This window comes from Heterobasidion irregulare (genome assembly GCF_000320585.1).
Source record: "Heterobasidion irregulare TC 32-1 unplaced genomic scaffold scaffold_01, whole genome shotgun sequence".
NCBI lineage: Eukaryota > Fungi > Basidiomycota > Agaricomycetes > Russulales > Bondarzewiaceae > Heterobasidion > Heterobasidion irregulare.
In genome coordinates this window covers 1,925,964-1,950,394 of record NW_009258197.1, presented here as the reverse complement: position 1 = coordinate 1,950,394, position 24,431 = coordinate 1,925,964, and the positions used below count along the sequence as shown (strand labels likewise).

At 53.3% G+C, this 24,431-nt stretch overlaps 14 protein-coding genes across 14 annotated transcripts; 6 read left to right on the top strand and 8 right to left on the bottom strand.

Annotated features, from left to right (window-relative positions):
• Window positions 1-68: 68 nt before the first annotated feature.
• HETIRDRAFT_406926 (uncharacterized protein) lies at window positions 69-1,014 on the bottom strand. Its single transcript, XM_009542820.1, has 6 exons — window positions 942-1,014; window positions 828-879; window positions 640-735; window positions 442-570; window positions 295-378; window positions 69-239 (listed from the first exon to the last, which is right to left on the bottom strand). The coding sequence occupies exons 1-6, from the start codon at window positions 951-953 to the stop codon at window positions 151-153; spliced, it is 462 nt and encodes a 153-aa protein (XP_009541115.1). The 5' UTR covers window positions 954-1,014; the 3' UTR covers window positions 69-150.
• Window positions 1,015-1,290: 276 nt separating this feature from the next.
• Window positions 1,291-2,929, bottom strand: HETIRDRAFT_469032 (uncharacterized protein; the record flags this gene model as incomplete). The annotated part of the gene is made up of 3 exons (XM_009542819.1): window positions 1,291-2,034; window positions 2,101-2,615; window positions 2,680-2,929. The coding sequence occupies 3 exons, from the start codon at window positions 2,927-2,929 to the stop codon at window positions 1,510-1,512; spliced, it is 1,290 nt and encodes a 429-aa protein (XP_009541114.1). The 3' UTR covers window positions 1,291-1,509.
• Window positions 2,930-3,304: 375 nt separating this feature from the next.
• HETIRDRAFT_456875 (uncharacterized protein) lies at window positions 3,305-5,757 on the top strand. The gene is made up of 7 exons (XM_009542818.1): window positions 3,305-3,378; window positions 3,543-3,771; window positions 3,804-3,822; window positions 3,898-4,245; window positions 4,315-4,487; window positions 4,546-5,296; window positions 5,366-5,757. The coding sequence occupies exons 1-7, from the start codon at window positions 3,321-3,323 to the stop codon at window positions 5,393-5,395; spliced, it is 1,608 nt and encodes a 535-aa protein (XP_009541113.1). The 5' UTR covers window positions 3,305-3,320; the 3' UTR covers window positions 5,396-5,757.
• A 242-nt stretch (window positions 5,758-5,999) lies between these two features.
• HETIRDRAFT_469030 (uncharacterized protein) lies at window positions 6,000-9,060 on the bottom strand (the record flags this gene model as incomplete). The annotated part of the gene is made up of 5 exons (XM_009542817.1): window positions 6,000-6,749; window positions 6,816-7,093; window positions 7,179-7,944; window positions 8,003-8,444; window positions 8,500-9,060. The coding sequence occupies 5 exons, from the start codon at window positions 9,058-9,060 to the stop codon at window positions 6,493-6,495; spliced, it is 2,304 nt and encodes a 767-aa protein (XP_009541112.1). The 3' UTR covers window positions 6,000-6,492.
• A 522-nt stretch (window positions 9,061-9,582) lies between these two features.
• On the bottom strand, window positions 9,583-10,995 carry GST7 (glutathione S-transferase; the record flags this gene model as incomplete). Its single annotated transcript, XM_009541967.2, has 7 exons — window positions 9,583-9,872; window positions 9,948-10,458; window positions 10,508-10,593; window positions 10,648-10,695; window positions 10,753-10,805; window positions 10,858-10,870; window positions 10,941-10,995. Coding segments are annotated over 7 exons (1,056 nt in total), but the record flags the coding sequence as incomplete, so codon positions are not given.
• On the bottom strand, window positions 10,660-11,501 carry HETIRDRAFT_406920 (uncharacterized protein). The gene is made up of 3 exons (XM_009542816.1): window positions 10,858-11,501; window positions 10,753-10,805; window positions 10,660-10,695 (listed from the first exon to the last, which is right to left on the bottom strand). Exon 1 carries the CDS (start codon window positions 11,211-11,213, stop codon window positions 11,037-11,039), a length of 177 nt encoding a protein of 58 aa, XP_009541111.1. The 5' UTR covers window positions 11,214-11,501; the 3' UTR covers window positions 10,660-10,695; window positions 10,753-10,805; window positions 10,858-11,036.
• HETIRDRAFT_413515 (uncharacterized protein) lies at window positions 11,466-12,245 on the top strand (the record flags this gene model as incomplete). Its single annotated transcript, XM_009543406.1, has 4 exons — window positions 11,466-11,479; window positions 11,533-11,629; window positions 11,686-11,848; window positions 11,905-12,245. 4 exons carry the CDS (start codon window positions 11,466-11,468, stop codon window positions 12,243-12,245), a joined length of 615 nt encoding a protein of 204 aa, XP_009541701.1.
• Window positions 12,246-12,798: 553 nt separating this feature from the next.
• HETIRDRAFT_25336 (lipid-translocating exporter) lies at window positions 12,799-14,025 on the top strand (the record flags this gene model as incomplete). The annotated part of the gene is made up of 9 exons (XM_009541969.1): window positions 12,799-12,868; window positions 12,924-13,068; window positions 13,128-13,240; window positions 13,301-13,323; window positions 13,374-13,454; window positions 13,507-13,546; window positions 13,596-13,770; window positions 13,830-13,900; window positions 13,949-14,025. Coding segments are annotated over 9 exons (795 nt in total), but the record flags the coding sequence as incomplete, so codon positions are not given.
• Window positions 14,026-14,240: 215 nt separating this feature from the next.
• HETIRDRAFT_377961 (uncharacterized protein) lies at window positions 14,241-14,774 on the bottom strand. The gene is made up of 3 exons (XM_009542815.1): window positions 14,520-14,774; window positions 14,439-14,464; window positions 14,241-14,388 (listed from the first exon to the last, which is right to left on the bottom strand). Exons 1-2 carry the CDS (start codon window positions 14,757-14,759, stop codon window positions 14,453-14,455), a joined length of 252 nt encoding a protein of 83 aa, XP_009541110.1. The 5' UTR covers window positions 14,760-14,774; the 3' UTR covers window positions 14,241-14,388; window positions 14,439-14,452.
• Window positions 14,775-14,978: 204 nt separating this feature from the next.
• On the top strand, window positions 14,979-16,412 carry HETIRDRAFT_307938 (uncharacterized protein; the record flags this gene model as incomplete). Its single annotated transcript, XM_009542814.1, has 5 exons — window positions 14,979-15,095; window positions 15,154-15,197; window positions 15,255-15,515; window positions 15,569-16,175; window positions 16,227-16,412. 5 exons carry the CDS (start codon window positions 14,979-14,981, stop codon window positions 16,410-16,412), a joined length of 1,215 nt encoding a protein of 404 aa, XP_009541109.1.
• A 1,150-nt stretch (window positions 16,413-17,562) lies between these two features.
• Window positions 17,563-19,167, top strand: HETIRDRAFT_99563 (serine protease S8; the record flags this gene model as incomplete). The annotated part of the gene is made up of 14 exons (XM_009542813.1): window positions 17,563-17,703; window positions 17,754-17,763; window positions 17,822-17,838; window positions 17,899-17,949; window positions 17,998-18,032; window positions 18,085-18,121; window positions 18,174-18,214; window positions 18,274-18,294; window positions 18,345-18,459; window positions 18,503-18,538; window positions 18,594-18,687; window positions 18,744-18,820; window positions 18,874-19,072; window positions 19,127-19,167. 14 exons carry the CDS (start codon window positions 17,563-17,565, stop codon window positions 19,165-19,167), a joined length of 915 nt encoding a protein of 304 aa, XP_009541108.1.
• A 514-nt stretch (window positions 19,168-19,681) lies between these two features.
• HETIRDRAFT_431601 (uncharacterized protein) lies at window positions 19,682-21,511 on the bottom strand (the record flags this gene model as incomplete). Its single annotated transcript, XM_009542812.1, has 4 exons — window positions 21,252-21,511; window positions 20,825-21,176; window positions 19,764-20,761; window positions 19,682-19,707 (listed from the first exon to the last, which is right to left on the bottom strand). The coding sequence occupies exons 3-4, from the start codon at window positions 20,584-20,586 to the stop codon at window positions 19,682-19,684; spliced, it is 849 nt and encodes a 282-aa protein (XP_009541107.1). The 5' UTR covers window positions 20,587-20,761; window positions 20,825-21,176; window positions 21,252-21,511.
• On the top strand, window positions 20,915-21,994 carry HETIRDRAFT_424094 (uncharacterized protein; the record flags this gene model as incomplete). The annotated part of the gene is made up of 3 exons (XM_009542811.1): window positions 20,915-20,981; window positions 21,066-21,614; window positions 21,786-21,994. 3 exons carry the CDS (start codon window positions 20,915-20,917, stop codon window positions 21,992-21,994), a joined length of 825 nt encoding a protein of 274 aa, XP_009541106.1.
• Window positions 21,995-23,226: 1,232 nt separating this feature from the next.
• HETIRDRAFT_443104 (uncharacterized protein) lies at window positions 23,227-24,365 on the bottom strand (the record flags this gene model as incomplete). Its single annotated transcript, XM_009542810.1, has 8 exons — window positions 24,308-24,365; window positions 24,231-24,257; window positions 24,110-24,163; window positions 23,966-24,048; window positions 23,882-23,913; window positions 23,764-23,826; window positions 23,552-23,706; window positions 23,227-23,504 (listed from the first exon to the last, which is right to left on the bottom strand). The coding sequence occupies exons 1-8, from the start codon at window positions 24,357-24,359 to the stop codon at window positions 23,227-23,229; spliced, it is 744 nt and encodes a 247-aa protein (XP_009541105.1). The 5' UTR covers window positions 24,360-24,365.
• Between the last annotated feature and the right edge of the window lie 66 nt (window positions 24,366-24,431).

The following is a 24,431-nucleotide window of genomic DNA, read 5'->3' as shown; positions in this document are numbered from 1 at the left end:
TCCATTCTCACCACTTCTCACGCGCACGAATACAAATACAGCGCATACTAGGAGCAATATTCATTTTTGGTGCATAGCATAGCGCGACATGAACAGGAAAGTGACAGCCGATGCAAAATAAGAACCCCCGCGTCCACCTCAGCCCATCCCCTAGAACTTGCCGAACTTGACCGCGGCCTTGTTCTTCGACACTCGGAGAACATTGAAACGGACAGTTTTTGAGAGTGGTCGGCACTGGCCTATGATCTCGGATGAGAGCTGCGCCCACACAATCAACAGACAAGGAGCACGTACCAACAGTGACAATATCACCAACATCAACACGGAACGCGGGCGACAAGTGCGCCGCCAAGTTCTTATGTCTCTTCTCGTAACGGTCTTTCAAGCAATTGCAAGCAAACTGAGCCCGACGGACAAGGCATCAACGTAGACGGGACGCACTGTATTTGGGGATATAGTGGAGGTAGTCCCGGCGGATGACGATGGTGCGGGTCATCTTCGTGGACACGACACGGCCTGTCAGGATGCGACCGCGGATAGAAACTTCACCAGTAAAGGGGCATTTCTTATCTATCGCCCGCAGGCATCGACACCGCCAATTAAGCATCCCAGGTCATGCGCAATATCAAGGAAACGCACCAATGTAGGTGCCGCTAATGGCATCAGAAGGCGTCTTGAAGCCCAAGCCGACGTCCTTGTACCACCGCTTATCTTTGGTGGAAACCTTCTTTCCAACTGCACCACCCCAGCATCAAACATCCGGACATTTCATCGCATCTATAATCAGGGTTGATTCTCCAAGACGTATCTGACACGAATGTACGCACCACGCGTCTTCGTGTTTTGGAAGAGAGGCTGCTTCTGGAAAGCCTTTTCGATCTAAGTTACGTGCAGGACCATAAGTTCAAAAATACGACAACATTGAATCAGTGAGTACGCACTTGATCGGCCATACTTAGCGATAGTCTTGAGGACGGAGGGGGAGGATATTGACGCGAGGGCGGCTTGCGAAGTTTGTGATTCCTCGTACGGATGGCGATAATTTCCTTTCTGGGAAGACTGGGCACAAGCCACTTATCAGAAACTATACAGCTCTTCGGGGACAACCGACCAGACCTCTACCCAAAAAGCGCTTTTCGGCCTCGGGCATGCCTTTTTCGGCTGACTCGGGCTCGGGGATTATGCCCGAGGACACCTTCCGTTTTATACCTACCGTTTGAACGCATTGTACTTTCTGTTTTGGATTGTGTATACGCATCAAAGCAGTCCACACCTTGCCGGGTCTCTTTTCGTGAATTTCTGTTCATCAACATAATAACGCGTCCCCAGATGGTGAGTGGTGAGTACCGTATTGATATAACAACGTGTGTCTGAATGTTGAGCGGTGAGTACCATATTCTCCGTGGCTGACCTTGCTCGAAAAACAGTCGGTGTATGTATCGAGTACAATAAAAATGAGCCGTTGCAGGTAACAAAACCCTAGCAAAAGACAGATCAGCGCCAACACTGTCACCCGGAATATCCGTCCAAGGCCTGGATGTTGTAGTCGGGAACGTCGTCCGGCTCGCGCATCGGCGCCTGGTCGACCTTTTTCGCCGCGACCGCCCTCCGGATCGTGCCTTCCCAACGCTGGAACCATTCGCCCTCGCGCGCGCCGGCGAGTATCTGTACCCCCTCGCTCGTCTCGGTGTATCTCTGCATCGGGTACTTCGCACGCAGCTCGGCAATGCCAGCACCGCCCTGCGCAGGCTCCCATTTCTTCAGCGAAAACGCGGCGCCTCCGACGGCCCAAAGCCCGCCGCCCCGCGCGTGAAAGCGGCGGAAGAGCCAAATAAAGGGGTAAATGAGCGTGATCATCAAGAGGAGCTTGAGCCAGTGGTTCGAGAGCGCGCGAGAGAGGCGCGTGTCGGGGCGTACAATCAAGCGATCCATGGACGATTTGAACTCAATGCTGATGTCGCCGGTGTAGTGCGTTGAGAGGATCGCGGAGCGGACTGCAGCGGTCAAGGATTCGACGTTCCAGCCATAGGTAACCTGATATATGTGGAAGGTATAAAGTCAGCATAGTGCACTGCCAGATAGCACAGAGGGATGAGAGACCTTGTAGTAAATAAATTCCTTGAGGTACTTCGAGCTTGCACAGTAATCGTCTGCCCACTGACGAAGTGTCCACGAAGATTTGGTGACGTCGCGCATGAGCGGCATCTCCATCCCCTCTGTTGGCAGACGCACATTGCCTCTGGTGATCCAAGGTGGAAGACCTTGGGCACTGCGCTCGACGCGCCAAGACTTGGCCTCCTTAATCTCGTCGTGCAACGCTTTGCGAGTGAAGCCAGGGATGCCGACTTCGCGGACCATCCGACCACGATATGCCGGTTCTTCGTCGCCAACAGTCCATTGCGTGGGTTTGGACGCGATGGTTTGAGCCACGTCGATAGAGAAGTCAAAGTCGGTGATCGTCTCAGTGTAGCGCTCGGTTTTGGTCTGCCGATGTCCATTGCTGTCCGTGGTGCTCACCAGACGCGTGCGGTGCTCGACATGGGTACCCTTGCAGTGCAATGCGTACGTCGGATAGGTGAGCGACATGGTAAGCAGAAAGCGGTATAGCGCTTCGCCTGAATGGAAGATGTTAATCGGAGACAGGCCGCGTGAATAGACGTGGGGTGTAATGCGGCATACCATCCTCGTTGAGATGCGGGTCGTGTGTGATGATGGCGCCGTCGTTTGAGACAAAGAATTCGGCGGTGTACGGAGTGAAGACAGGAGGAGGGTCCTCGCCACCGCCAGGGATGACGGCGTCTGTCTGATCGAAGTCAATAAGGATGTGTCCTGCGCTCTCCTCAAACGTCGGAGGGGGTGCAGCCGATGGGCCTGGTTCGTCGAGAGGACGCGACGTGGGCTCCTCTGGAGGCTGGTCCTTGACGAGCATTGGACGGCAATTGAGTTAACGAAAGAGGAGCAAAGGCGGCAAGCCCAATAAGCGCTGGTTGATGCCAATTTCGGCTTATGAGGGTGTGTACCCTGGTACACCTCGAACACGTACGTCGCACCCACGACGGGGACAGCAGCACCGAATGGGCGCACTCAACATACACCTCGGATCGTATGTCGAGACACGCGGCTGTGGGGATCGGGTGCGGTCATGGACGATGTCGGTGGGCGCTGCAAGAAGTTGCCATGCCAGAGGACGCGGGCGCTGCAGCCACAGGGCATGACGCGCATGCTCCCACGGGGGAAGAACGGACCGTCCGAGATGATATGCGACAGCACGCACACGGCGAGCAGCCTCCCGCATTTCTGTTCTGCTGCATCATGAAGACATGACCCCCGACCTTCTCGTCAAAAGGCAGTCGTCCTCGTCCCAGGCCGCTTCCACAGGTGAGTACAGTGCTTTCGTCCGTTCGCTTGTCGGAATTGTCGCGAGCCATGCGCCGACGTCGAGCCCCGTAACCTGGTCGAGCGTCGGCCACGCTCTCTCTTTCTATTTTCCTTGCTTGTCCTGTCCCGACGCCTCATACCTTTGCTTTCTTCTGCTCTTCAAGGCTCGTCTGCTCCAGTCTCCGGTACTGACTCTCCCCCCGATTCTTCCTCTTTATCTGCAACGGCCTCCGCATCTGTATCTGTCCCGTCACCTACTGTATCCCCCTCTCCTTCCCCGTCCAACGCCTCCTCGTCCATGTCTTCCCCGTCTCCATCTGCTTCCCAATCTTCTCTACCCTCATCTGCTGCCCCATCTAATTCATCATCTCCTCCACCCACCTCTGCACCTTCGTCCCCCTCCACCATTCTCCCATCGGATACAGCCTCGGCCAGCCCCGCGTCGTGAGTACCTCCCTTTGTTTGCTCTTCTCGGCCTGTCTCGACGACACTGCATACCACTCACGGTGCTTTGGTTAGTTCCCAGACGCCTTCTTCCTCTTCCCCTGCCTCTTCCACGCCGCCCTCTTCCTCCGCAACTTCAACTCCCTCATCACAGGCGCCGACTTCGACACAAGCCCCATCCTCCACCACACCCACCCAATCGTCGACCTCACCTACGACCAGCCAACAACAGACCACAACTCCTTCGTCTACTCCCCAACCAACCTCTTCTACACCCGACACTTCCTCTACCCCGCCTCCAACCACTTCCTCATCACCGGCTTCTTCTACTTCCGATCAAAATACCTCTTCCAGTCCCCCCTCTGTCTCCTCAGCCGCCCCAACATCGAATTCCCCGACATCTCGGCGAGTCGAAACCGCGACGTGAGTAAAATCGGACCGAGCCTACTGCCCATCTATATTTATACCGTTGTTCGCAGAACGACCTTTCAGAGTACAGTTTTCATCACCACTACCAACAGCCTTGGACAAACCGCGACTACCGCTCCTCCAGAAATCACATCGACCTTCATTTCGACGAAAAGCGATGGGGGTGCTACGACTGTGACGGAGGTCATCGCGAATCCCACGCTCAGCCCTGATGATAATTCGCACTCTGGCTCCCAGTGGGTTCTACCATTCTATTTGTGTCTCACTGCTACTGAACCCGCCGCGCGTGAGCAGGTTCTTCAACAACAAGGGTGCAGTAGCGGGCGTGTTCCTCATCGTCGGCTTGGCAGCCGCCACGATCTGCCTTTGGATATTCTTCTTCGTCCGCAGACGACGACGCACACGCAGGCTCGAGCACGATACGGCCGTGTCCGCCACGCTCGCCGCGGTGGGCTTCAACCGCACCCCCCTGGTTGACGACGATGACGACGACGAAGAGGCCGGCCGCGGCGCGTTGCGACATCGCGGCGGCTCAGGATCACTCCAAATGGCGCAACGCTCCGGCAACCTCTCGCTGCCCACGGACGACGAGCTGGGGGTCGGCCGCGGCTTCGATCCATACGCACCCTACGGGCCCGTCGCGGGTTCCGGTCCCGCTTCGCAGGGCTACATCCCAGCCCGCACAGCCAGCCCTCCACCGGGCCCGGGCACAGGGCACTATCCGCAAGACAGTGTGGGGAGCGCGGACCGCACGAGCGGGCACTCGCCTTCGGGGCACATTCCACGGTACAGCGCGGGCAGCTACGAGCCGCTGCTGGCGAACATGTCGTCGCAAGCGTCGCCCACAACACCTGGATCTGCGGACGACGGGGAGACCCGCGCGCCGACACCGCCGCCGAGGAATCCACTGCGGAATTCTGCGGGACAGAAGCAGACGACGGAGGAGGGGGAGGTGTCTGGGGAGCCGGACGCGAGGTTGAGAGGCGGGACGGAGAGCGGAGATGAGCCGAGGGATGACGTTGATTATTCACGACCTGTTCTGGAGGTGCGTCCCTGACGTTCCTCGAACTAAACAAGCAAGCGCAGAACGCTGACGCCGCGGGTGTCGTCGCAGGTGCGGAACGTACCAGACGCGGACGATTGAGCGAGACTCGCTTGTATATATGCACACGAATGCACACACGCACGTACACACGTTTGTCCCCCTTACTTAGTGCTCGCGGACAAGGACTCCTTCCTGAGTAGTAGTAGTGGTACTGTACTGACCCCCCGACACGCTAAGCCAAGCAACCCGAGCTGCGTCGCGCCTGCCGACAGCCGCCGCCGACGCAGCATGTCTATCCTTAATTTCACCGCACCATTATTTGCCACACCCCCTCCACCCTCATTTTTTTTGGCTACGGCGTGATAGCCTATCTCGCATTGCATTTTCTGGTCTAGTCCCTATCAGACACCTTATCAGACACTCGACCACATACATCAAGATACCTCAGTGCTTCGGCTATACGACGTCGGGCTGAACAGCCGTGTGCCTAATTGGGCCCTCCTTGCTCCCCCTGCATTTGTTGGCGTCGTCTACACGCAAGACGTCTACATCTGCCTTCAGAAGCCACCGCGTCAGGAGGAGGGATATTTGTGATGTTTTCCCGCGCTTCTCCCCGCTGGAAGGCATAATGTGCGGCGGCCTTCGCGATAGGCCCAGATATACTTACAGTAGCAACTTGAGCGTGGTCTCAGATCGTGCCGATAATTATACTCTGCACCAATAAAATCAATGATATGACACGAACGCAGTCAAACAAATGCAGTCCTGAGAAAAAGCGATCTATGCTATGTATGTATGTCCGCGCGCAGCCCACCCGACGGGGCGGGGCGGGGCCACGAGTGAAGAGATGAATACGCCAGCGGACGATGGCTGTTTTGGGGTACAAGAGTTGCAAGCTGCGGTGGGACGGACGGACGGACGGCGTTGAAGTTATATATGGGGCGGACGATGCGGGGGTATGTAGGAGGGTCGTTTGTTTGTTTAGATGCAGTAAGTAGATGGATGCGGGTGGGCAATGAGGTGAGTGGGGACCACGGGTGAGGGGACGGGGCGGGACGGGACGGAGCAATACTCGTACACAGGCGACAATCCAGACAGCATTCAAAGAGCAACAAGAACAGCAGCAACGGGGAAACAGAAGAAATCAGCAGCTCGACTCAGCGCGCCGCAACGGCGGCGCGCTGAACTAGCCGCTGTTACCGTCGCCGTCGCCGATGCGAATGCGTACGCCCGCGTTCCGGAGGCGGGTGCCGCCACTTGGACACATACTGATGCCGGCTCTGGTCGAGCTCGGTCTCCTCGTCACCCTCGAGGAGGGCCAGCGCCGCCTCCAGGAACCACATGTTCTTCTTGATAAAGTGCACGACGACGGTCCCGCCCACGCGTTTGTTCTCGTACCGTGTCCTGCGGCCCTCGCGCTGCACCCAAGCGTCCTCTGCAGTGAGAGTGCCCCCTGCAACGAATCGACATCATTCAGATGCCGTTAATTGTCGTACCCAACGAAGTAAGGTGAACACACCTTCTTGAAGTAGTGACATGTCACTGCCCTCCACGAGTGCCTCGACGCTCTGCTGTGATGTCAAATTTGACAACGGTGGTACATACCGCGTCCCGAACAAAGTCACCGTGGAAGTTGACCAAGCCGAAGGAATAGGCGCATTCCCGCCCGCACCAGCGGGAGCTGTCGACGACGCTGGTAAATGCCCATTGAGATCCTGCGGCGTCTTATCAAAGTACGACATGATCCCGCGGCGAGCGCGCGCCGCTTCCGATGGAAAAAGGAAGCCATGCGAATATCTGTGCCAAGATCACACGCCAAGATCAATATGCAGGCACTTTCGAGGGACAGGGAGCAGTGCAGGTGTGGCTCGCTGCGACTTACACAGTCCCCGCGCGGGGATGATCGTATATCCAGCAGCGCTCACTCTTCCATCGCACCTCGTCGGCACGGGGGTGCAAGCGCATCCACTTGGAAGTCTGCTTGTCCTCCGCGCCGCGCGTGAGGCCCCTCACGGCCGTGTCTTTGGAAACCCAGTCGACGAGGCTCCAGCTGAGCGCGTACAGTTCGCCCGCCATGAAGCGGTTCTTCACCAAGTATCCCCAGTAAATCATCGGGTCGTGTTCAGACAGCGAACCGGAATCACGGGGGACAGGTGAATCCGGCACGCCCGACTCGGCTAGTCGTTCGTAGGGCGCCAGAGAGGACAGGTCGGACAAGTCGGCATCACTGGAGGGCGATGAGCTTGGCAGACCATCATCGCGCAGGGCCAGAAGATGATGATTCTGGTCGCTAAGCCGTACCGCTGTTCCATAGTGCGCGGGCTTCTCGTGTAATTCCAGGCGCAGCCGTGACTCGAGCTCTGCGATCATCACGAACGAGTCGTCATCGGCCTTGACGACAAAGTCGGGTCGCACCCAGGGCTGTGGGTGAGGAGAGTCGCTGTCGACCCACGTATGTGCGGGGTCGTGTCGGGCAAGGCGAGGGGGAGGGATAGTCTCGTTCGAGTAAGAGAATTTTGGGAGCGGCACGTTGGAGTCGAAGTAGAGCGGAGGGACCCACGCATCCGTGGCAGCCCAGGTGAAAAACGCGTGCGACTTGCCAGCGTTCATGTTCTCCGGGATGGGCAGGAGGACGATGTCGTTGTATTCTGTCACGCGAAAGCAGATCAGTAAAATTCACGGGCGCAGTAGAGGGGCGCCACGTACTCTCCATCTCCAACTGAACTCTACGCTCCCAAGTTTTCCGCGGTTGGCCTAGTATGAAGCGCACGACCGTCCTAGAGGTGCCATTTCCACCGTCGCCCTGTCCGGCGCCCTCACGACTACGCGGGTGGTTTGCCCAGGTCGTGCGCACAAGCATCCTACGTTCAAATGCAGAATCCATAGAAAATACACCGATGAGGATGCCAGCTGGTGGCAAAGAGTCGAGATTGCTCGGAGGGAAGGGAGTTAATGAAGGGCCAGATGATATTGCGGAGAGATCGGGAGCCGAAGTAGCTGGAGCATGGAGGGAGGGCGGCGCTGTGGACGTCGATGGTGCTGCACAATACGCTCGCCACGGTAAGGGTTCTTTGTCCGGATTGAGAATGTGTATTAGGAGGAGGGTTATCGATACGACCAAGGATGCGAGAAGAAGGAGTGTCAGGAGCTATCAGGGTGGACACGTTTTAGCGTTGATGTGGAAGGGACGGGAAGGGACGCACGATAGGTATAGGCCTTATGGGAAAGAGCGGATGTCGGATGATTTTCTTGAGGGCCCTTCTCGCTACCCTGAAGGTATAGCTCCGGTGGACTCTGCGCCTACGAGGCGAGTCGGGACCGAGGGTCCACCAGCGGCGCTGTTCGTCTCTGAGCCACGATTCGCGACGGGAGTCGCCGAGCATGGTCGCGCCCAGAAGCGGCGAGCTCGGTTCGCTGTCGGTGTCGGAGGTGGACGCGGAGGACATGCCAGAAAAATAATGGGGAGGCATGGGGGAGTTTGAGCGCGAGGGAACGGGGGTGTTCATTGCGGTGGAGGAGACGGAGGAGACGGAGGAGCCGGGATTGGGTCTGGTGGAGGGGGCGGAGAGCAAGCCCGAGTGCGAAGGGATGTCCGGACGGCCTGCGAGCTCGAACGAGGGGGATGAGGAGAAGGAGGAGCGGATGCGGGGATGTGCGGTGAGGGGATAAGAGGAGCGGGCGGACGAGGGAGAGTCGGGGCCCAGCTCATCGCGGTCCTCGGATGGCGGGGGCAGCGGTGGGGGCGAGTGGAAGCCAAAGACCATCAAGGCGGGAGTCAAGGAGCGGAGGGCGTCCGGTCGGTCGGGGACGGACGATCAAACGAGCACTGATGAGCAGATACCAAAGTCCGAAACCAGCTCTCGGCTGCGACGACGCCCACGCACACGTCCGTCTCTTGCAGGGAACACGGAGGGGATGAGGAGGAGTGTGTGCCCGGGAGCAGGAGTGTGTGCCCGGGTGTGTAGCTTCGCTGACGGTCGGGCATCCAAGGCGGCACAAGTATATGTTTACTTCCAAACACAGCATCATATAAGCTCATTCGCCTATCGCAAACATGTGAACGGGTCCAGCTTCTCTTGGTACCGGATTTCTTCAGTGTCGGGCATGCATACGCCTGGCCTCGAGCCTCGAACGAGATGCATATCGGTGCGCCGTCTTCATGATGCCCTCTGTGAGTGCTGTGAGTACTTTTTGTGGTCATCTGTTCCATCTCCTCAATCGGCTAGCTATGGACGTCAAAGTACTACTCCTCGATTTCTCATGCATCTTCGCCAGCCAGCAGAATATTATATACCATCGCCATACACCTTCTTCCAGCTCGCCCGCTCCTTGACCGCATCCCATATAATCGCCAACTTCGCCTGAGCATCCACCTTGGGCGCGGCAGGTCCATCGACGCTCGGCACTTGCGCGCTGGGCGGAAAGGCATCCTTCGCAAGGCTGAAACCACCTCCAATGTGTTGTTCCAATCTGCCAATGGCAACCGCGCCGCTATCCGTCACACTACCTCCCGACAGTCCGACAAGCCACGCGAGCCAAGCCGTGACGTGAACGTCCGTGATGGAGAACTGATCACCTGCATGAACATACTTGTATCAGCGCCGAATGCGAGGAAGAAAATTCCCGTTCAGTCTTTGGGTAACCGGCTTACCGAGGGCGTAAGGGCCAATGAGCTCTTTGCTCAGCTTGGTCAACGCCAACGATAGCCCGACTTCCCAAGCCGCTTTCGTACTCTCAAAGTACTCCTCGCGCGCTTTCTTGTCAGCAGCGTTCAGCTGCGCGTCGTCCTTATCAGCACTAGCCATCGCCGTCAGCATCTCTTCTGTTGTCCGCTTCTTCTCGTTCCAAAACTTCTTCGTCTTCTCTGACACGCGGATGGGATTCGTCTCGTTCTCGCTGAGGTAGCGAGCGAGAGCGTCGTTCCGTCCACGCAGGAAGGGGAGGATTGATTTCGACACGGAACGAAGCGTCGGGACATCGCGCGCATTGAAGAAGAAGAGGGCCTCGGGAGAGGCGGGGCCTGAATGTATCAGGTTGATGATGGTCGTGGACAGTGAGGAGAGGGAGATTGTCGCGGGGGAGAGAGCTGGCGCGGGAGCGTATGAGGTTGTATGGGTCCGCGACATCACGGAGCGCGATCGGTCCAAAAGTTGGATGATAGCCTGCAAAGCGAGTTCGAGCATACGGCGGCGAATATGCGGTAGGTCTTACGGTGATGTCTGTAACAGCCTTATAACGACTCTCTGTGTCTGCGGACAAGGTGTCCTCGAAGGGGACGATCAAGGTTGGGACGGTTCCTACAGAAACGCGGCTCGTTGGATATGATGTACGATAGCAAGGACTCCATTCACCGTTTGGATTCAACCTTAGAAATGAGGGAGAGTAATTTTCTCCTTTCTCTAGATATATTGGGAGCCCGTCAGTGACGCGTCTGGAATAGAAAGCAGATTGCATACCCAAATGCACAATCTTCAGATCGACTTCATCGTCTCCATACCCTTTCTCTTCCCTAAGGACACTAGAAGTTAACACATGCACAGGAAGCAGAGAAACAGACGTACAGAGCGATTCGTACTGTACTCAGTCGGTCAATGAAATGACAGGCCTCTGCGGGAAATGCGAGAGAATAAAGAATGGTATTTACCGGCCGATGACCACACAGACTTCTGGTCATAGTACAACACCGCCTTGGGTATCGCTTTCGGCGGGGAGGTGGTCATGATGATGGAGGGGGGGGAGATCAAGGAATGGTAGAAACTTGGAAAGGTGGGGTAGAGGTCAAGTGAGACGGCCTGAACTGGAGACCGCCAGCTGAGGCTATGACATCATTGTAGCCCATCTGGACAGATCTACTCCGTTTCTCGAGGCCTCCAGGCAGGAAAGGGCCAGCTTCACAGGCACAGCGCACCAGAGGCATCCCAGAGACCGGGTGAATGCTCGTCCTCCAGCATTCAAAGGGTTGTCTAGTCAGGCTCGTCGAAGGACGGTTTGAGAGACGCTGGGACGACGGATTTGGAAGGCGTGGCTAATATCGCAGGTGCTTCACGTGCCGAACTTTCTAGAGCACCTTGAAAACAAACAGATATGCAAGCACAAAGTGGTGACCTGGGCGTCCTGCCTTCCACTCAAGCACCTGCACGCCACTCCCCTCAGAGTTAGCAGAAGCACAATGGCTACCCTCAGGTATGTCCAGTCTGCCGACGTCTTACTGCCCCCGTTTCACGCGTTTCATCTAGGCACGAATTCTACGAGACTGACGAAAAACTCACACTTACCATCTTCGACCGAGGCGCCGATCCGGTGTCTGTGAACATCACGTTCCAACCGAGAAAGGTGAACATTCTTTGTTGTGGCACTGGGCGCTCATCGACGATATCCTTGCCTGCTAGGTGGTGTACGAGAACGGAGATAAGAAGCTCGAACTCGAGCCGCTCAAGGGCCAGATTGATCCAGAAAAGAGTAGTTTCGTCGTGGGTAAGGTCAAGGTGGAGATGCGTCTCGTCAAGGCTGCACAAGGACGCTGGGGCGTTCTCGTGGGCAATGCACCAGACCGTGCGTACTTTGAACGTCCGCCAATTATACTCAATCACTCATCGTACTCTGCACAGCCCTCTCTCCATTCCCCAGCGCACCGGCCTCAGCTCCCAAGCCCTCAGGCAGCACGCTGCCTCAAGCTCAAAAGAACTGGGATAAGCTGACGACGGACATTCTGGCATCCGAAAAAGAAAAATCGAGTGCCGAGGACCCCAATGTGACCGGCGACAGCACCGTCAACAAGTTCTTCCAAGACTTGTTCAAAGACGCAGACGAGGACACAAAGCGCGCGATGATGAAAAGCTACCAGGAGAGCGGAGGAACGACGTTGAGCACCAACTGGGACGAGGTCTCCAAGGCGCGGGTCGAGGTGAAGCCTCCCCAGGGAAGTGAGTATAAGAAGTGGGGTGCGTGAAGTCCAAAAGAACTGTATTCTGTCGAGTTTTCTGGTGTGTTGTCCCCGTCGATGTTTGTATAATCGCTTTCATCGCATACTCCAGTATTCCATTGCTTTATGGCAGCTGTGTTCAGTCTTGTTCGGTGTCTCACACACGTACAGTGTACGGGGAACTATGCATCGCATCGTTGCAGCCAATGAGGTATCAACGTGCACTGCCCCGAGAGACCGGACTTCCGCTTTTGTTTTGACGCGCGTCTGTGTCGGGTTCCGCGGGCAGACGCGTGTATTTACAGCAATGTGTGCGTCTTTACAGGCGAGCGCTGCGAGGCTGGATCGGAAGGCGGCGATCAGCGGCAATGCTTTCTGTTATGGCTTCCAGCGTGCCGGGCGTGGTCTGAGGGCATATAAGGCGGACAATTGTGTCTTGTATCCACCCTTCCCCTCTTACCTTCGTGTTTGCGACCTCCCTCGCCATGAGTGAGTATTGCTAACGACGTACTCATGAGGATGAAAGCTGACTCTTCGTGTAGGTTCCAATAGCACAGTCGCAGCCGATCCCGCAGCTCACTCCCCCTACGGTTATGTGCCTACAGAGTGGATCACCCTCATGTTTTTCGGGCTTTTTGCTGTCTCGACATGTCAGTCCCTCACTTGCAATACTCGCCTTTCATGATGCTGACAGCCTCCACTCAGTGACACATTTCTTCCAAGCATTCTATTACAGAGTCTGGTGGTTGCTGCCAACGGCCTTTTTAGCAGGCGTACTAGAATGTGCAGGATGGGCCGCACGATTCTGGTCAAGCCAGAAACCGGCGCTACTCAAACCTTATATCATTCAGTGGGTTATATGGATTTGAGGATCGCGTTGGGAACACAGCGATTGACCGTGCACTCCAGGACGACGGCTACCATCATAGGGCCAACGCCTCTGCTTGCGACAAACTTCATCATCCTCGAAAAACTCATCCATCTACTCGGCCCTCAGTATAGCCGACTGCCACCGAAACTCTGTAGGCTGATCCGCGTACATGCGTTGTAGAACGAGAAGCTTACGTGCTGTGGTGATGCAGATGGCTACATTTTCCTGTCTTGCGTGAGTCTTTTGATTAATGCTCTTGAACCATCTGACGTCTCGCAAATCAGGATCTTGTAGCTCTTACTGTTCAGGCTTACGGCGGAACCGTCGCGTCGAAGGCCGTCTCTGATCACAAAGATCCGGAAACGGTGCGCCTCTTCACAGATATGCTTTCCTCCGAATGGCTGATGTCTCGATTAGGGCGGGCATATCATGCTCGGCGGCATCATCTTCCAGATGAGTAAGTGACTCGTCTATACAAGCATGAGTTTGATCCTGACAGCATTTAGTTGCCATCATTGTATATGTGATCTTGGCCACCGAGTTTTTTTTCCGTCTCGTGAAGAATAGACCACTGAAGAAAGACTATACCGAAGTGGGCGCCAACAGAAAAGTTGAAATACCGATGCCCTTGAAATCTATGATTGGCGGTTTGGTGTTCATGACGACTTGTATCTTTATTCGGTGAGTTCTATTCGCTGACCTCCTTCCTTCCGCCATTCTGATCAAGCCTGTCGGCGCAGGTCTATCTACCGCACCGTGGAACTCATCGACGGATTTACGGGAAAGATCATCGAGACCCAGATCCTTTTCAGTCAGTCTCGTCGTCTTCGCTCTGCGCGCCCACTAAACTGTTGTATAGATCTCTTTGATGGGGCAATGATTGTGCTCGCTATCTATGCGCTAAACTACTTCCACCCAGGGAGACTCCTAGCACAGCCTGACTTCGGCAGCAGTTACGATAGACGCCTCTCAGAAGACCAAGTGCCGCTGCATGACTATCAGGGGCAGTACTACAACAAGACTGCGGTATAACGCGCATAGCAGGGCCGTACTTCATTACATTTTGATAATATTGGACTTTGCGTGTTACCTATATCTTTATTTTTTGGAGGCCCGTGAAGCCCTCGAGGCTTCAAGGATAGCATTGATATTTTGAACACGGGGTGTGGTTCACCTGCGATAGATTCATAAATGATGACAGCAAGTCTCTGAAGTGTTCCCAAAGGCATATAAGCCTATGGACCGCAGACGTCTGAATAATATGGCGTAGCACTCGCGGAAGGTAAGGAACATGTGAGCCTGGGAGCGAATTGAATTAATAACAGATATTCCATTACTGAGAGACGCACCATCACTCATAAGCTCAGCCTTGACGCTGCACAAGTCTATCAGCCAGAAGCAAAAGGAGTAAAGGTAGCAGTGGAGCTGACCTGCTTATGACGCGGATTTTTCGAGCACAGGACGTAAAGCCTCCCCTTTCGTCGTACCACATTGCAACCGTCGCACAAGAGTTTCACAGAGGATCGGACCTTCATGCCTCTTGACAGCGCTGGGGATGACGATGCCGGGGGAGCGAGAGCATGGTGATGAGGGCAAAGATGAGACGTGGTTTGGGCGACTCGAAAACGAGTCAAGAGAGGCCTGCTTGTGGTCAGAAGCGCTCGCAACATGACTGTGTTGAAGGTGGTCGGAGGACGGCTGCAACGGTGACCATGAATTTCTAGCAACACGTGATTTACCGCCGGGATCAGCTATACTAACGGGAATTTCGATTTCCGTACCAATTCGGTTGATCTCTCCTGTGCCCTATCTTATTTTGTATTTTTGGACACGTATGTCCTCGAGCTTTACGACCACCAAGCACACCATAGAAGTTTTTTTCGAGCAAGATGAATGGTGGAGATGACTCTAGGATCGCGGCGCTTCCTCATTTGGGAGGGAAGACTGCCGTCATCCTCTTCGTTTTTACGCTCTCCGCCTTCGTTGCTGAGAGCCAGCTCACACACGTACGTTTTCGGGACCTACAATGGTATTACGTCTACCTCTCATATCAGATAATTGCAGTATGTCCAGAGCAGCCTAGGATATCGGCAACCATTCTTCTTGTTGTCAGTTGACTCACTACTCTAGGACGAACTGTATCTTCTAAACTAAACTCCTTGCAGTTATGTCGTCCACTCGGCTTTCCTTATCATATTCCCTCTGCATCTGCTTTATCTCGCCCTCTCGACACGTACCCCTCCTAGACCTTTTCTTAGAGGCCTGCTTCTTGCCATTAGAAGACATCTCGCTCCTCAAAGCCAATCACTTCTCACAGGCCAGCCAGCGCAGTTTCCGACTTTCAAGTTCTTCCGATTATCACTAGGCCTTACTTTGGGTGCCACTGCCCCTGGCTTGCTTTGGTTTTCAGCTATATCTCTGGCACCGTGCGTATGGTTTGCTATCTCTGCGTGGGAAGGGCATGAATCATCCTTAACAGAGTTAGCGATGTCACCGCAATTTGGAACACCAATGCGTTCTTTGCGTATGTCATCACAGTAAAGCTGTTTAAACTGGGGTGGGAAGTACGCAAGCTTGCCGCCGTCAGCATCGCAACTTTGGGCGTCCTCGCTGTAATATATGGCGGGAGTCAAGAGCCGGACGCCTCAAGCGCAGGCAATTCTTCCTTGCTGTCGACTAAGGCCCCTCTCACAGGCGATCTCTTGACTGTTGTGGCCTCCGTGGGATATGGATTCTATCAAGTACTCTACAAGCGATATGCAACGCTGCCTTCAGATTTAGAGTTTGCGTCAAGCGACGCCTATACACGTGCATCCGCGTCAGGTGATGAGTTTTCCGAAGGTGTTTTCGAGGATTTACTTGAGGATCAAATAGACGTGGATACAGTTTATCCGCCTCCTTTCGGACTGCATGCCAATTTCTTGACTGCAATCGTCGGGCTTTGCACCTTTACATTGCTATCGGTATTCATACCTATCCTTCACTATTCTGGCGTCGAGACGTTCAGACTACCGCCGAACTCTCTTGTCGTACTTTCCATCGCTAGCATCGCCGGAACCGGTGTCATATTTAACGCGGGATTCATGGTATGTGTCTCTTCTAATTAGGTTGAGTGCCGTCCTAATTTTTCCCATCAGATTCTCCTTGGCATCTGGGGCCCTATAATAGCATCTGTCGGGAACTTGCTCACCATTGTTCTTGTCTTTCTTTCCGATATTTTGCTTGGCGGGACTGATGTTATTACTGTATGGAGCTTGATGGGGGCAGGCGGCATCATCTTGGCTTTTGGGATCCTAGTATACGATATGTCACAGCGCCGATAACGACGATCCTTTGTCTTTTTTATCTTGTCTCCTCTTCAAGGAAGCCTGGAAGTCCGAAGCTGGATGCAATTGGGTCTTGGCACCGCCATTTGGGCTCCCCAACCCATGACTGGCTATGATAGCACCTTGGTTTCCATACACTGGTGTCCGGTCAACCATGCTGAGTTGCTTTCATCTAAACGACATGTTTTGTGAATCATATCTCCTTTACTGCATAATGACCTATGCATCCATCTGGAAGTGGACGGGTGTCTCGATATACTATGGCTGGTATACTTCTCCAGTTGTTCATTCTCACATGGTTCACAATCGACGATTTATCGGTGCGGGACAGGTGACTCCTGAAGTCTTCTGAACAGGTAGTCTCGACTTTGGATCTTTTTTTTTTTTGACATTTTTGCCTGCAATGGCGCACTGACCCGTCTTACAGGCGTGATGTAACCCGTGCACTGATTTCCCTTTAACAGCATTGCATACATATGAGTCACTGGCTTGGCTGTTATACGCCGTGCATCCCGGGTGGGCCACCCTCCAAAAGACGCTCTTCGCGTTATCATTTACCTCTGAATCTTTGTTGCAGGAACACACGCCGTCCTGTCAGGTTGTCTGACAAGGGGCATTCCACATGGATATTCGAGAGATTCCCTGCGTATAAAAAGCCTCCGTGGTCGCGATATCCCATCGTCTTGTCACAGAGAGATCGAGAACCGTCCGCTGTTCTGCACTGTATAATGCGCTTCTCTGTCATCTTCGCCTCGCTCGTTGCTGTAGTCCCCGCCTTCGCTGCCCCAACGTGCCTCTTGACGGTTCAAAGGGTCGAAGGCGCATCCAGCGGTCGTCTGACTGTCAAGCTGAAGGATACTGCGAGCAAGACGACTCATCTGAAATAGCTCAATCAGCTCGCCGGATCCAACGTATCTATCACTCACCAGTGGTCTGAGGATTTTCTGAATGGTTGTGCTGGTTGGTCTAAATCCACAATGGAAGAGCTAAACGATCGGCTTAACTAACTCCGATGTACAGGCTACTTTGACAACGAGGCCTCTCCAGGTCTCTCTTGATGTTGCATTCATCAGCGAAGACGGTATCATGCGCATAACCGCCACGGTCTCTCAGTAAACCTTTTTTTTTCTACCGAGGTCACTCTCACATGAATGCCCTAGAACCAACGCCTCTCGGAGTCTCTCTAGGATTAGCCAGAATGGAGTGGGTCGGCGGATCAGCCGCTAATACTAACTTCGTTTACAGATTTGGCAGCTCTGCTGGTGCTGGAGTTGATACCTCGTCGTTGGTAGGTCTTTCGCCTACCAGAATCTCATTCTCATGTTGAGATTTTCTTAGATACCGGTCAGTGAATTGAACTCTCCAGCGATCAGAGCTCTGATTTACACATTCTCAATCATAATCAGGCATCTTCACTGGCCACGTAAGTCCCAGATCATGACTCATGAATTAAAATCGCACGTCTCATTCATTTTGTACTCAGTCTGACTTTGGTGGTCGCGCCAGGTGGGCTGCTACTTTCGGCGGTTACCCCGTAAGTGCGAACCTTTGAGGGTTTAAATTTCTGCTGATTAGTACGCAGAATGCCGATGGCAACGGACATGGAACTCATGTATCGTGAGTTTTTGTTTTATCTGTGCTTGTATCGCTATATAATGTGTTTCTTCAGTGGGACCGCCGCTGGTTCGAGGCGGGGTGTAGCGAAGGTAACCAAACGACCTCAAAGCAACTGCTGTTATATTCTCATACCTGGACTAGTCGGCCAATTTGATCGCCGTCAAAATGCTCAGTGACCAAGGGTGATTGTTACATACTTCGTCCACACTTTGTCTTTCTTCGCTGAACACAAGCTAAATAGATCAGGTTCCGTCTCTGACATGTACGCCCGAAATTGATCCAAGCACGTCGCAGATTGACAGACCATATCAGCGTTTCTGGCCTTAACTTTGTTTCTACCTCCGCACGCTCCTCTGGTAGGCCCACCATCGCTACAATGAGCTTGGGCGGCTCTGCGTCAACTGCCTTAGAAAATGCTGTTTCCTCGGTATATTCAAACACATCGGTCGCTGATGTGATTCTGAATCCAGCCCGTACAGCTTGTCAGCCAAGGTATCCATGTCAAGGTAGGGTGCTCTGTGGCTAGAGTGTTATACATCGCTCAAGATTTTTGCGCCGAAGGTTGCAGCTGGAAACGACAATGCGAATGCTGACAATACCAGCCCAGCTCGTGTCGGAGTGGCCAACACCATTGGCGCTTCTACCATTAATGACAGTGAGGGACTTATTCAACGACGTACTCTGTAGTGGGAACTCACTATGTCTCCTCAGCTCGAGCTTCTTTCTCAAACTTCGGTTCAGTTGTCGACATCTTTGCTCCAGGACAATTACAAGCTCCTGGATTGGCAGTAACACGGTATTCTGATTGTCGTTTCATTCACTTATCTATCCCGAAACCTAGGCTACCAATAGGATCTCTGGTACTTCAATGGTTAAATGTCGCCTGCTTGAAGAAGTGTCGCGTTTCTGGCCTCACCAGGCTACTTCCCACGTTGCAGGCCTTATTGCGTATCTCATCACTCGCGGTGGAAATGCCTCTCCCGCTGTGACCACGTCGCGCCTGAAGGGTATAGGTATCAACAGTGCGCTCTCTAGCATTCGTACGTCCATCTTTTTCGAAGATAATAAGGAGAGCCTATATATCCTTTTGGTAGCCTCTGGCACAGTCAATCTCCCTGCCCGCAATGATGTTTAGGCTTTTGAGTTCCACCTTTAATGGCAGTCCATTTCATCTTTGAACTACCGGAATCTGCTGGTCTTTTGTATATGTGTACTTATAACATCAAGTTGTTGCCAATACTGAATCTACCGATTCGCTTAGCTCCGCTCCTGCGAGTCTCTGGGTACATATTGACTGCATAATTATTCAATGCTCACAGTGAAGCTAGCGAAGCCTGTCACCTTTTTTTATACTTCTTCTCTGAAATCGAATTTTGGAAAACCTAGGATCGAATGCAACGCGACTAATCACCTACTGTACATCTAAATGCTTGTCGTGAACTGTGTTCTTACTTGTGAACACATGTAAAAAATCATGACCAAGCACTGCAGTTCTTGCGCATATATGTAAAGCGTGAACGTGGCCGTATAGAAGTTCAAGAGACAGACGGTCTGATAGGCATTGTGCCGTGCAGATACACCATTCCTCACATGTCATGACCATAATACAGACTTCCAAAGTTAGTCATACAAGGCTACGAAGCTTAAAATCAAGAGCGCATTTCAGATGGTGCACCTAGAGCATCATAATTTATAACGATAATAAGTAGAAAGAAAAAAGTCAGAGCTCACGTTTGAAGCCACGTTTAGAGTAAGTCCTTCTCAGAAAAACTTCCGGAGGAGGCTGCGTCTTTGGCCGAGGCGGCGAACGGCGAGATTTGTCGTCAAGAACAGAGCTTAGTGCGGTGCTGTTGTCAGACACTGGGCTGTCACCATGTGAGCGCGAGCGTGAGGAGCTCGATCCCGGCGGTGTGAGTGGGGTAAACTCGTAATTTTCAGCAGGCGTGTCGAGAGTCAGCCGCTTTGGCTTCGTAAGCTCCGATTTTGGCACAGTGGAGTCTCTAGCATGATCAAGCACAATTGTGTCGAAATGACTCTCCTCTTCGACTGTGCTAGTCGGCGGAGGCGAAGAATACGCCTCTCTTTCGTAAAAAGAATCGGCTTTTTCGTCGGGAAGAGAAGGCGGATAAACGGATGGACTTGACGGCACGGCGGATTCTGCTCGGGATTCTGCTCGGAAATGGGTCGGCTCAACTTCCGATGGAGTAGAGTATGCAATTCCAACCGGCCTACTGACGAGGGTTCGGTGTTCTGGGTAGTAATCACTAAAAGGACCCTCATAGCGATAGTTAGGACCATTAGACTGCGTAAGATTGTCGGGATTGTTGTCTGCGAACGGATTTCGCGTTTGCGAGAGACGATCGACGTGATCGTCTGGCGTGCGGGCGTGCGGGAAATTCGAGTGCAGGCGTAAGAGAGGGGAAGACATTGTCGGAGGCTGGGCAGCGGCGGAGGGGACAGTGCTAGTGGCAGTGACATCCTGGAAGCCTTGATCGGTAATGTGCTCAGCGTGATGGCTTCCCCAATCGATACCTCTGCGATGTGCATTGGACATGGGTTGCAAATCAGATGGATCTAGGAAGGGGTCTTGAGGTAACGATGGAGAACCCGCCACTTGTTCGCGGCCATAGCGACGGCGACAAAGGCAGAAAGCGGTGACAGCAATGCAAGCCGCAATTATTCCGCTGACGAGAAATACGGCAATGACAGCACCATGGTTGTCGAAAAATCTAAGGCAGATCAACCATGAGTGATGCAATAAGCAATAAGTGAAATATTGAAAGCGGACTGACGAATGCCCATGTACTGAAGTGAAGCTATTGGGGTTGGAGATCACATTCGTGACTGTAAGCACTGTTCCGTCCGACTGTGTAGAGGCGGCAATGCCAGTGATCAAAGGGGGCGCGGTCAAAGTGACTTTGCCGCTAACAGTTTCCGAGATAGAAACAGGTGCCGAAAAGGTCGATTCCGGGGTGACCGTGACCGTTTGAGTGCTCGTGATTGCTGTACCTTGAACCCTTCCATCCTGGCCAGCTGAAGCGGACGAGAGCGATGATGGAGGCAATGTATCAGAACCTGGAGTAGGAGTAGAAGGAGACTTAGAATCAGGAGAAGGTGACGATGAAGAAGCCGAAGTCAAAGGAGCTGATGAAGACCCAGAGGTAGGCGTGGGAAGGATGAAAACTGCAGATTCTGGGGGAGACTGCGATGGACTCGTACCAGATGTAGCGCTTCCATCCTCCGCAGCTTTCGCAGTCTGTTGTGAAATTGTTGGGCCGGAAGCGGGACTTGACAGCGGAGAACTCTGTGTGGATGTCTCAGGCGCTTTGGTGCTCACAGAACTCGGAACAGTAGATGTCACGGAAGCCGGTGGTACGGAGGAAGCTGTGGTCCCTGAAGATGATCCGCCTTCGGCCGGTTCATTCGGTGTCTTCGGTGTCGGCGAAGGCGTGGGAGCTGAGGTGGTAGGAACCAAGCTCAATGACGCGGTGGACAGTACCGCTGGAGACGAAGATGATCCGGTGGACGATGGACCAGCGGAAGTAACCTCGGCCTTGTCCGCAGATGCTGCGGCAGCACGCGGTAAACCGGATCGTAGACTCATTCTATGACGAAGATAAGCTTTGAAATTGACAGTAGGCGAAATATCCACTCACGACGAAGATGCAACTGAAAAAGAACTCGTTCTGATAGTTTCCACTTGAATGGATTGTGAAGAGACTGTCGCTGGGTGATTTTGCCTTGTAATTGAAGATGTAGAGCTGGAGGAAATCGCCTTCGCAGTGCTGCTGGGGGAGGACACAGGGAAGATAGAACTGCTGAAAGAGGGCACAGAAGATCCCACAGTGCTGAAGGGATCTGCAGACGAACTTCCTGCGGACACCGACGTAAAGACAGATGTCGACCGCGAAATGAGCGAGGCGGAGGCGGACGAGGAAATGGAATCGGAAGCAGCGCTATAGGTCGGCGCCAGACTGGTCAAATTCGCGAGTGGTCCCGACACTATATTGAAAATGAAACGGGTTCCATGTATGATGTGGGAGCGATATGAGAGGTGTAGAGGAGCAACGAAGAGGACAGATTAGCATTGAGCATGATAAAGGTAGATAGAGCGGAGAGGGTGGTCAAAATATGGTCAGACCAGAGCCTACTTGGCCAAATGCGTCGCACAGTACTGGGATTGAGGGGGTTTGGGAGGCCCGTTCGTACTTAATGCACAAGTCTAAGAAGCATGCAGAAGCACATCTACCACTCACCTGGTGTTACCGAAGAGTCCAAGCTGCTCATGTTATGGCAGGCGCACGCTCCACCTGCTGTGATGTGAGCGCAAAGTGGGGAACTTGGCAACGAAGGGACGGGAGAGCAGGCATAGCAAGTCTCTGGAGATAATAAGTGAATACGTGTGAGCGGGAAAACTTCGAAAGCATATTGTCCATAAACCTCCGTGCCGGCTTCTCAGCGATCCGAGTGACTACGGAGGCCATCGTATGACCCAGGCTTCCCACAAGGCCACTCCACTTCTTCGCGGCCAGGTTGGGTTCTGTCAGTGCTGCAACCGCGGTTATCGCATCGAAAATCAGAATTAGTCGGCCATACACGCATGGTCACGTTGCATCTCCGTTCTATTCTCAGTCCGCGACACATGCCCACCATCTGCATATGCATATTGTGCGGTGGTAATCATCGCTAGGTTCTCGTGATATGCAGATACGTCCCAAAGCACTCGAGCAGATATTGAGATGAAGGGTAAATTGTACTTGAATCTCCGCCTGCCCAAAAGAACCCACGCAGAGCAAGGCTGGGTCACCTGGACGGGCAATGAGAAGGAGTAGCAAAGTCCGTCCGTCCATTGGTACAAATTAACCCAGTGGTCAATACACGTAGCTTGCCGAGCAAGAAGAAGAACATGATGGGAAAACATGTCAAATAGTGTGTGAGGGATCTACTCACGAAGTGGAGTGAGAGAGTGTGGTGGTATAGCGAATGATGGGTATGGATTACAGTAAGAGTCATGTAGGAAAGCATGATGGAAAGGATGAGAAATATAGACTATACAAGTAACATTTGGCTAGACGAACATAGTCAGCTCAGCACGAAATACATTGAGTACAAATACTCACACAGCAATGGTCCTACTGGAGCTGAAAGGGAAGCCTCATGTCTAAAGTATACACAGCTGCATGGATTTGCAACCTTAGCAACATCGGCGTCCACCCGCGCCCGGTACCAGATCCTTGAGTTTGAGCTTAGCGGTCCCACCTCGTCGTCGTCCACCGCTGAGGCTCCCGAAACTCAATCTACTTGAGCTATTTACACGCCGAAGCGCGCGGTCTCCATAGCTGACACCACTACCAACCTTTTCCGGATCAAGGGCTCCTGACTCGATGGAGAGTAATATAGAGCGAGCCGCGAGGAGAAATGGTGCCTCAACATTATCGCCTGTTAATGAGGAGACCTCGAGGAAATGGACATCTGTTGAATCGTGAGCGCGTTCGATCGGGAAGCAGACACGACCATACCGTTCTCGGCCGCCCAACGGCTTGCTTCTGACCACTCTACTTCCCTGTCCTCCTCTCTATCAGACTTGTTCCCTACTAAGACAGCAACGAGGTGTGGGCTGGCAAGTGCCCTTGCATCTTGCAACCATCTCGAGAGATTGAGGAAAGACTGTCGACTAATGAAAAGCGTGGATTGAATGTCATGTTGAGGTGAGCGGAGGGAGAGTACGTACTCTGTGATATCGTATACCAAAATGGCACCTGCTGCACCTCGATAGTAGCTGCGGGTCACAGACCTGTTTTACAATTGATTGATGAGAAACATACAAGGACAGAATCACTGGTACCAACCGGAATCGTTCCTGTCCAGCTGTATCCCATAGCTACCGCCAACATAAAAACGAATGCAAGCGTGCGCGCGAAAACGAGTCGCACCTGAAGCTTTATACGTTTCTCTCCGAGCTTGACCGTTCTACTAGAAAACTCCACTCCGATCGTGTGTTGTGAGTGATCCTTGACTGGTGCGTTCAAAATCAGACTCGATCTTGCTGTGGTTCGGTAGCGGAAATAAGTACGAACAGGAGTTGTGGGTGAAATGATGAAGTAGGCAAGACTTTCCCGTTCCTGCTTCGCCTACCAGCAGCCAGATGAGCTCTTTATCAGCTGAAGGGGGAGTCAGTCACACGATGGTGGAGCGCACCGATGATAATGTATTTCATGAGAAAATCTACCACGAGAGTAAGAATCACTCCACTAGAAGAAATAAGCCGTGCGGACCATATGTCTCGAGCAACTCAGTTGCATCAGCGTCGTAGTCGTCGAGCGCCATGGCAGGCGGCTTTGGTGAAGGTGCAAGATGAGGTCACAGTGGCCGAGTGTTGAAGAGCAGTGTGAGAATACA